The sequence below is a fragment of the Gracilinanus agilis genome, chromosome 4, assembly GCF_016433145.1.
Source record: "Gracilinanus agilis isolate LMUSP501 chromosome 4, AgileGrace, whole genome shotgun sequence".
NCBI classification, from domain to species: domain Eukaryota; kingdom Metazoa; phylum Chordata; class Mammalia; order Didelphimorphia; family Didelphidae; genus Gracilinanus; species Gracilinanus agilis.
The window spans coordinates 363,305,629-363,316,515 of NC_058133.1; the positions used below are offsets into that span (position 1 = coordinate 363,305,629).

At 36.7% G+C, this 10,887-nt stretch overlaps 1 protein-coding gene across 2 annotated transcripts in view; it reads right to left on the reverse strand.

The window, feature by feature from the left end:
- LAMA4 (laminin subunit alpha 4) overlaps positions 1-10,887 on the reverse strand; it is a 211,411-nt gene that overhangs the window by 55,879 nt on the left and 144,645 nt on the right. For both annotated transcript variants that reach the window (XM_044676736.1, XM_044676735.1), the window contains exons 12-14: positions 7,720-7,836; positions 3,546-3,694; positions 554-695 (exon numbers count right to left, since the gene is read on the reverse strand). In XM_044676736.1, the coding sequence (XP_044532671.1) occupies positions 554-695; positions 3,546-3,694; positions 7,720-7,836 (408 nt within the window). The remainder of the gene's footprint in view (positions 1-553; positions 696-3,545; positions 3,695-7,719; positions 7,837-10,887) is intronic.

The window sequence follows — 10,887 nt, forward strand, 5'->3', positions numbered from 1 at the left end:
GAGTGAGAATCATAGCAGAAATGTAGCTTTTTATAGCTTTGGGATTTATATTACCCTGTATTTCTCCTAGACACCCTCCACCAAATTCTTCTAACTGTTTTCGCAGCTCAGAGTAAGGTCAGATGTGACTATGAGAAAATAAGTTCCCTGGTGTTTCTAAGGTTGCTTTTTATTTTTTTAGTTTTTTTTTTTTTTCTCTCCTTAAGTACTTTTCAAGGATAGCTCAATGTAGAATAGTTATCTAATCTACAAGACTGTACAGTTCTTTGTAGTGTTTTCTCCATGGATTTAGGTCACACCATTTTTGAGGGGATTTGCTATTTGATCTCTCTGGTCTACCATCACCCAAGCAGCACAATTTCAAAAGCCACACTCAAACCTAAATATCATAAATAAAACCTATCTTTGCTCTCTTCTTTCCCCCTTTACCATCCCAGACCTGCCTCCATTTCCGCCCTATTCTTCCTGTCTCTTCCTCTTCTTTTTTGTCTGCCCACCCCTTTGGCATGTGAAGAAAGAAACAGAGAGTTTGAAGTGGAGCCACAAGACTTACATCATTGACTCTGTCTGTAATGCTCAAGGCAAGTACTGCTGACTCGTTGGCCTCATGTACATAGTTGACGATGTTTTCATAGACATTTGAGGCATCTAGTGCCTTCTGTACTAATCCATTTGTATCCAATCTGTGCAGACTCCTATGGAAAACACAAAGAGGAAAAATTGGTGGTTTTAATGTTTGCCATTTCTCCATTCTACTCCATACTTCAGTTAACTAATTAATCAAACAAACAGCACTGTTGTAAGTCCTAAGGATATACAGAAAAAAACAAAATCAGTTTCTGCCCTCAAAGGAGCTTATGTTCTATTGGGGGAAAGAATATGTAAATTAATAAGTACATACAAAATACATAGAGTGACTGAAAGGTAATCTTGGAAAGGAAGGCTCTACTAGCTTGGAGAAGGGAAGTTATGACTAAGAAAAGCTTCTTTCCTAAATAGGGGTATTTCCACTTTTTTTCCTCTGTTAATAGTAGCTGATATACATCTTTATTTTGATTTTGGAATAGTATTTCCTAAGGGTGATTTTTTGAGTCATTTTTTTCTTCAGTTACAATTACATATCTAAAGCCCTTTCCCTCCAGTCCCAGTTGTCTATTTTGTTTTGTGTGTCAATGTTTATAATGTTATAGGTCCGTGAAGCTTTTCATCTCTTATATATGTCATATATATGTTGTAAAGGTTTATGCTCTTTGAAAATGGGCTTTTTTTATTTTGTATTATTTTGCCTTTGTGGCAAGAGAATCTAGCAGAGTGCTTTAAATGTAATTTGTTGTTCAGTTGTTTTCAGTCTTGCTAACTGTTTGTTGCCCTATTTGGGGTTTTCTTGGCAAAGATGCTGGAGTGGTCTGCCATTTCTTAGCCAGCTATTTAAAAAAAAACAAAACAACCCTTACCTTCTGTCTAAAATCTGATACTAAGCATTGGTATCAAGACAAAAAAGTGATAAGAGCAAGGCAATTGAGGTTAAGTGACTTGCCCAGGGTCACAGTTAGGAAATATCTGAGGTCAGATTTGAACTCAGGACCTCTTCTCTCCAGGCCTGTGCTCTATCCATTCAGTCACCTAGCTTTTTCAGCTAATTTTACAAATGAGGAAACTGAGGCAAACAGGATTAAGTGACTTATCTAGGGCCACACAGCAAATGTCTGAGTTCAGATTTGAACTGGGGGAGGAGTCTTCCTGACCTTAGACCTGACACTCTATCTACTGTACCACTTAGCTTCCTCCTTGAACATAATAGTCTCTTCATAAATGATTTTTGGATTTCATTGAAATGCTTGATTTAATATCAGGAATAGTCACCAAATGCACATTAATAATTGATCATGATTATATTTTTGTTTTCTTGAAAGTAGATGTTTCTCAATACATTCTATCTGCTGAATAAAATCACAAACTGTGCTCATTTGATAAATGTTGAATCATATTCATAACTATAAATGTGGATCCTTCTTTGCATCTCTTACATAGTATACAAACACTCTGTGGTTTCTTTAGCAGAGCAAGCTTTTCTACTAAAATAATTAACATAGAGCTAAACCCACTTTTGAACTAGTAGATAATTTCTCAGTTTTCTAAAGGCCCATAAAGAGTAGTATTGGCGTTGGGTTCATTTTGGCATTAGATTAGCATTAGAGTTAAGGCTTTAAGTTAGTCTTTCTAACACCCAGCCAAATGTTACTACCTACTACATCATACATCCTCTTCTTAGAGTAGCAAATATTGTATGGTTTGGCTATGCAGCTATTAGATGATTAGGTTGTGGAGCGTATTAGAAATAGTCCATTTTCGTAAAAGTTTTTAATGACTTCCTTAGAATCTTGCCATTTACTACAAAAGATAGTGATGAGGACTGGACCTATGCTTTCATTGATATGTGGAACTTCCAGTGAAGAAACTCCTCAAATAATTCACATCAGTATTTTCTTAGCAAAGTATACTCTTAGAGAGTTGACAGGAGCAACATAGAGAGGTTATGTGACTTTCCCAGGATCACACAGTCACTAATGTCAGAGGTAGGATATCTCAGACATATTCACTATGAAGTAGGGTAAAAAAAAAAAAAAAAAAAAAAAGAAAGATGTCTCATATTCCCTATGTGAGAAGCTATTCACTAAAATACCTAAAATATCCCATAGGATGGACCTAAAAAACAGCAACATGATGGATTTTCACCTAATTATAATCTCCTTGAGAGGCAGGAACTGTTTCATTTCCATCTTTATATTCTCTGTGCTTAGTGTAGTTCCTTACATTGCATTTACTTAAAAACTTCCCATATAATATCAACAATACCATCAGAAATCTTTTAATGTTCTCTATGTACATGGGCTTAATATATTATTTCTCAAAACTAAGATATCACTTAAAAAGTTTCATGTATTCTACTATATAGTAAATTGAATGTCTAAGGGTTTAAAAATGAAAAGAAAACAAAAACTGAAAACATCTGGAAATCTAGATAATAAAGAGTTGGTTTAAATTTTCTACGAAAATGTGAAAACCAATAGTTTCTTGTTTTATCGGTCCACCTTAAACGTTCTTATTTGTAATTTCTAGTGTTTTTGGTTTTCTGTATAATGTATCTCATTGTTTTTCTGTTGCTTCAGGTTCGTGAAGTCAATTTCAATTCCATTTGGTACAATTTAGTTAACATTTATTGATTGCCCAAAGGTTCCATGGCACTCTATGAGGTGCTATGAGGAAAATTGTCAATTGATTTTCTCTTAATAGGTGTTGAAATCAAATAGTTCCTGCTAGGCACAGTTGAATGGTTTGAGTACTTACTAGAAGTCAGTTTCATTCCTAATTCCCAATTAGCTTCACTTAACATTTTGGATATGGAAAATTAACCTCTTTGTATAAAAGGAATGGCTGATAAGAGGATAAAAACTTCTGAAAGTACTTGAAGTCTTTAGAGAAAATATATTACATAGTATTTCTTTGTCTCACATTGGTGATAGCTCATTACATCAAGAAATTACCTATTTAGCTCATGAGCCTGTTGCTGAAGGTCCTCTGCATGCTCCACAGCCCGTTGGACCAAGTCATGGTCAAGGGTAGTCAGATTGGAGAATTTATCTTGTAGCTCTTTTTTGGCTCCGTCTATTTCTGCATAAATCCCTGATGCATTCTAAAGAAAATATCAACAAGAAAATTAATAAGAAAACAACTTAATAAAACTTTAAAATTCTAGAATTTAATCCAAATTCAAAATTCTAGGATTGTCCCCCCCATAAGACCTCATCCTCTTAAATTTGAAGAGTAATTAAGTTTATGTCTGAGAATATATGTAGGATTAAGTATTGTAAAAAGACATTATTCTCTGTGTTCTAGTTTTTGTCATACCATACTTTGCATTATCTATCCTCTTTTAAAAATATAAATATTTTATTTTATTTTAAAATTTGATATTTTATTTTCATCCAATTACATATAAAAAGTTTTTAACATTCATTAAAAAAATATCTTGAGTCTCAAACTCTCCCTTCTTTCCCTCTTACATGTGTAATCATTACATGTGTATTCAAGTTAAACATTTTTCCATATTGATCCTTTTGTGGAAGGAAATTTGAATGAAAAAATAATTAAGAAAATGAAAAAAGTATGATTTGGTCTGGATTCAGACTCCATCAATTCTTTCTCTGGAAGCTGATAGCATTTTTCATCATGAATTCTTTGGGATTCTTTTTGATTGATTTATTAATTGGAATAGCTAAATTATTCACTGTTATTCATTGGACATTATTGTTGTTACTATGTATAATGTTCTCCTACTTTTACTTACTTCACTTCGTATCAGTTCCTATAAATCTAGGTTTTCCTGAACTCTTCATGTTTGTAATTTCATATAGTATAACAGTATTAAATTATAATCATATACTTCCATTTAGCCATTCCCCAATTGATGGGTATCCTCTCATTTTCCAATTCTTTGCCATTACAAAAGTAGCTGCTTTATATATTTTTGTAGTTATATATCATTTTCCTTTTTTAAAAAAATCTCTTTTGGATAAAAACCTAGTAAAGGTAATGCTATATCAAGAGTATTATATGATTTTATAACCCTTTGAGCATAGACCCAAACTGCTCTCCAGAATGGTTGAATTAGCTCACTACTTCCCCAACAATTTATTAGCATCTCAATTTTCCCACATCCCCTCCAACTTCTGATATTTTCCTTTTCTGTCATAATAGCCAATCTTCTAGGTGTGGGTTGGTATCTCAGAGTTGTTTTAATTTGCATTTTTCTAATTAATAGTAATTTAGTGCATTTTTTCACATGACTATAGATAAATTTAATTACTTTGTCTAAGAACCATCTGTTTATATCCTTTGACCATTTATCAATTGGGAAACGACTTGTGTTCTAATGCATTTAATTCATTTCTCTATGTATTTGAAAAATGAGGCCTTTATTAGACATATTTGGTGTAAATTTTTCTTTTTGCCTTATTACTGTATTTACCCTCTATCTTATTTCTCCCACTTATCCGACTTTCTTTCTTTTCTTCCTGTCCATTGTCAAAGGTATTTTGTTTCTGACAAACTCCTCCCCCAGACTGCCCTCTTTTCAATCAGTCCCACCTCCATACCCTTCTCCAAATTTTTTGAAGGGTAAGATACATTTCTATAGCAAATTGAACATGTATGTTCTTCCCGCTTTGAGTCAATTTTGACAATAGTAAGGTTCAGGCATTCCCTTCCCTACCTTACCCCCCAAATCTTCCCCTCCATGTTTAAAACTCTTCCAGGCCTCTTTCATGTGAGATAACTTACTCCATTATATTTCTCCCTTCCCCTTTCTCCCAAAGCACTTCTTTTTCTCACCCTTTAATTTAACTTTTTTATATATCATCCATCATATTCAACTCATATCCTTGCTTTCTGTCTATGTATATTCCTTCTAACTGCTCTAATAATGATAAAGTTCTTAGCAATTACAAATGTTGTCTTCCCATGTAGGGATATATATATATATATAGTTCAATATTATTGGATCTCTTTTGATTTCTCTTTCCTTTTTACGTTTATATGCTTCACTTGAGTCTTGTATTTGAGAGTCAAATTTTCTATTTAGCTCTGGTCTTTTCAACAGGAATACTTGAAAGTTCTCTCTTTCATTGAATATCCATCTCCCTCACTCCCAAAAGGATTATACTCAGTTTTGATAGGTGGACAATTCTTGGTTGTAGTCCTAGTTCCATTGCCCTCCAGAATATCATATTCAAGGCCCTCTGATCCTTTAATGTAGAAGGAGTAAGTCATCTATATATGAATAACGTTATTATAGTTGAATTTAGAGGATGATGATCAGGGTTGCTCAACTACTCCTTTTTGCTCCTTTAGGCTACTGTCTTCTCACTCAGATTGGTTCCCAATTAAATACACAGACACAGACACAGACACACACAGACACACAGACACACACTTTGTTTCTAATCAGGTGGGAATTAGTATCAAAGGATATATCATTCTCTTTATCATATATTGTTAGCGCCGAGTCCTCAGCAGCCAGGGTCAGAACTTCTGGTAAAATACTTCAGTGTCAGATCTATCCCTATTCTCCTTCTCTGGGGATATTTCCCTCATAATTTGCTCCTCTCAACTGTATTTCCAAAAATAAACCCCGCAATTGTTAATACTGTTTATAAAGAAAAAGAAAAGTATTTAAAACATATAAAGTAGATATATTTTTCTCAAGGCCCGAGGAAAAAAGATTCATATTCCCATGAAGAAGTTCCAGGGAAGAAAGGAGACATAGTATTACCATCTTGGGTAGTTTGTAATCTGAGAAGTGGTTTCAACTACACACCTTATACCTCAATACACCTCATAGCTAATTGATTAAAACAGCTTGTCTCCTGGACAACTGAAAATTTTCTTTGCTTTTTGCTGCTCTCCCAGGCCCAGGTGTCATTCTTCAGCTCCACATTTCTTTGTGTAAGGCCAGAAGCTATATTTCTCTTTGAATTTCTTTCCTGGACTCAGTGAAACAGACTTTATAAAGGTCACTCAGAGGCATAACCTATCATACTTCATTATATAGGGATTAACTAAAAGGACTAATTTGTATCAAAAAGAAATCACCTTGCATGCTTACATTTATATCAGGGGTCGGCAACATATGTCTCTCAAGCCATATCTGGCTCTTTTGATGGCCAGATATGGCTCTTTCTGCAGGAGCCATAAAGTCATTTTTTTTTTTCAGGCGCTGTTACAGGAGTGCACACTGTGAGCACTGTACGGCTCTCATGAAATTACATTTTAAAAAATGTGGTGTTTATGGCTCTCGCGGCCAAAAAGGTTACTGACCCCTGATTTATATGATTAAACATCTCGTTTTCTATTCCCTTTTCTGTGATCAGTTTTGTGAAAAATAAACTCCTTTATCTTATTATTACTGATGATGATAAAAATAATAATAGCTAACATTTATGTAGTTTTAAAAAATGTTTTCAAAGTATCTTACAAATACTATCTCATATGATATTCACAATCCCATGAAGTAGATTTTATCCTTATTCTCATTTTATAGTTCAAAGCACTATAGATTTAGAACTGGAAGGGACTTTAAAGATTATATAAGCCAACAACCTCATTTACAGATGAAGAAACTAATGATGAAAGAGGAAAAGTGATTTGCTGAAGGTCACAAAGCTAATAAGTATCTGTGATAGGAATCAAACTTGGATCTTCCTGACTCCAATTCCAGCTCTCTATCCATGGCAGGGACAGCAATTTCTAGGCATTGATCTTAGTTTTGCCCCTTGGGGACAAACAATTTAATCTCTTTTCCAACCTGCAGTCCTTCAAACCTTAGAGAAGGCTATTATGTTCTTTTTAAGTCTGTTCTTTATTAGTTTAAAAACACCCAGTTCCTTCAAATGGTCTTCATATGGCACTTTATCATGCTGGTTGCCTTCCTATGCATTCTTTTCAGATGATCTATGTCCCTTTAAAATGTGGCACCCAGAATTGTACACAATATTTTAGAGGCAAGCTGATGTGGAATCAGTTAGTTTGCTTTATTTTCAGAATGTCAATTAATCTGATTTTCAATGAATGATTCCTTCCCCCCCCCCCCCCCGCCTGAGTTGTCCAGTTTTCCCAAGTCCCATGTAATCACATACTCAGTTGTCTCAAGTAGTTAGTTACCTGTATTATATCACCTAGTTCAGAGATGGTTAGACGAGGGATTTCCAGAGATTCTGCAGATTCACTCAAAGAAGTATTCACCACAGCTACCTGTTCTTTGATTCTTTCATGTTGTTTCTAGGCAGAAAGAATGTGGGAAAGAGGAAGAAAAAATAATTTAAAAAAATTATGTAAGGATATGTGAAAGTAGGAGTTAGATCCATTGATAGGCATTTATGTCTTTGTGATATTAAACAATTCAAAGGAAACAAGATAATTCAAATATATCTTTGATTTCTTATTAAGTGATCTTATTGTCAGCCTGAAAAAACACAGAACTATCAAAGTAATTATAATAGAAACTTCTTTAATCATGACAAGGGAGACATAGGTCACCACAGAGAGCCACTGCTCTGGGAACACTGTAATGGAAATTTCTTCTGAACTCTAGAACTCAGGGTCTTATATATACTTTAGGGAAGTATATGAAATGGAAGGACAGCTGATTGTTTACAAAGAGCAGTGATGGTGAGCCTATGGCATGGGTGCCAGAGATGGCACTCAGAGCCCTCTCTGTGAGTATGCAGCTACCCTCCCCCACTCACCCCCAGAGTTCATTGCTAGAAAGGCAGAGGGGCTCTTGCAGAGCTGCTCCCTTCCCCCTCTCCACAGTGCCCAATGACATTTTTTCACATCATCTGCCCTTCTGCCCAGCAGCCCAATGGGAGCCAGAGGTGGGGTAATGGGAGTAGGGGGTGTAAAGTGGGTGGCTCACAGGCATCTGAGCTAGAGGGGAGTGGAGCACTTGTGCCACTCCACTCCCCTACTCTACACTCACTGAGGACATTCCTCAGTCACCTGCCCCTCCTCCCAGCAACCCAATGGGAGCACTTTCTCCCTCCCCTGTGAGGAGTAAGGGGCAGGTGGGGTTCATTCAGCATTATGTTGGAGGGAGGGGCATGGCACATGGTCTGGGGTGGGACAGGCAGGGCACTCAATCTCTAAAAAGTTTCCCATCACTGACAGGGAGGCTAGGGAAAGAGGATGTAGCCAAAGGCTACAATATCTGGGAATGACCTAGAGACAATAAGAGAAACTAAAGAAGGCAAAAAGATTACTCCAGATTTGATTATATTAGCTAATCCTATCTGGAGTGATTAATGGGTGCTTGAGAGGTTTCCATATGTCAGGTTATCAGGGATAGTCATTTCCCTCAAAGAACTGATGGTTTTAATAGAAAGCTTCACCATAGACTGTTCTACTGAGTCTAATCTCAGACATTCCGTACAATATCTTAAAAATCTTTCCTCTATGCACTTCACACATTGTAATTATCCTGTGGACTCCCTCTCTGATTGGTTGGCATTTTTCCTTCCTTCCTTCCTTCCTTCCTTCCTTCCTTCCTTCCTCACTCTATTCCTCTCTTTTTTCTCCCTCTTTCTTTTTTTGACCCTTACCTTCCATCTTAGAATCAATACCAAATATTGTTCCCAAAGTAGAAGAATGGTAAGGTTAGACCAGCATTAGTGAAGTATTGGCACTGTGTGCTGGCCCTGGCACAGGGGAGCAGCTCCCTTTCCCCTCTTCCCAGTTTCTGAAGACATTTTTTGCATGCCCTGCCCCTGTGTCCAGCTGCCCAAAGGGAGCATTTCCTCCCTCCACTCTTTCAGGTAATGGGTGGGGGCAATGTTGGTGGCTCAAAGGCAGCTTGAAGTTGTCCTCTGGGCACCCCAACTCAAAAACCTTTTCCAAGGCTGGGTTAGACAATTGGAATTAAGTGACTTGCTCAGGGTTACACAGATAGGAAGTGTCTGAGGACAGATTTGAGTCTAGGACCTTCCATCTCCAGTACTATCCCTCTAATCTCTTGAGCCACCTAAATGTGTTATCTTTCTTTCTGCTTGTATTTTTCTTCCCAGAGTTTAGCCCAGTTTCTGGCATGTATTTAGTTCTTAAATACTTATTGATTTGAATTGTTGTCTTGTTGAGAGACAACATGTATAAGGGGCAACTGAAGAAGCGATTGATTCATTAAGTGCTCCTTTCTTTGCTAATCTAGATATACAAATATGAAAGTGGGACAGTCTCTGTTCTCACGTAGCCTATAATCCAGTGGGGAGACAGCACATACAGGGGAGCATTAGCTAAAGAGGGGAGTTGTGGTCAGGGAAGTCACAAAGATAGTAAGAAGAACAATAAGGCAGCCAAATGATGTGTGCTTTCCAAAAGTGAATAGTAGTGTTGATTCAATTATAGTTCTTAGAGCAAAGGTGAAAAGTAGAGAGATAGGTTTGGAGGAAAAGGGAAGGAAGTTAACAGCAGGGTGGAAATGGCCTAGTGAAGAAACTGTATGAATCCAGGCAGAGCAAAGCTGAGTTACTTAGCTCCTCTTGGGCATGGTCTCTCGAGATCTCAATTGGATGATGGTACTGAAAGGGTGAAGAGCTACTTAGTATTCATTGAATAGAATTAGATTGAACTTTAGAGGTGAAAAGTCAAATATTTATTTTACATTTAGTCACAGGGAAGACTAAGAAGTTAGTTTGGAAATGACAATTTTAATTGGAGTAGGAAGCCATTAAGTTAAAACATTCACAAAGGCACCATTCTGGACCAGAGCATTAACACCTTTACAGGATAATTAGCCATTTGCACATAAAACCTTCCTTCTAAGTTGTCTTCATTTCCATCTTTTTCCATAGAGTCATCACTGATTAAATGGAAATGGAATGTGGGTTCCCACTTTAAACACATTGCTGGCTGACAAAAGACAAAATGTCTGCCTTCCCCTCACCCTCTCATCCCAGCTCTACTACTACCACCATAAATAGAGGGAATTCTTTGTTTATCCACTTCCCTTCCCACAGGAAAAGCACTGCAGTGCTGTATGTTTATATCAGTCCTAGTATAGTTTTGTCATTGTTGGAGCTCAATCAGTACCAGCTCATGATGACAGAAAGATAATCCACTTCACTCTTAGCTCCACAGGGACTTTCTTTTGAATTTGTAATCCCAAGGTTTAGCATAGTATGTAGCATGTAGTAAGCACTTAATAAATATTGTGTATTCGTTAATTTCTTCTTTCTCCTCCCTTCCTCTCTTCCTCTCCCTCTTCCCTCCTTCCTTCCTTCCTTCCTTCCTTCCTTCCTTCCTTCCTTCCTTCCTTCCTTCCTTCCTTCCTTCCTTCCT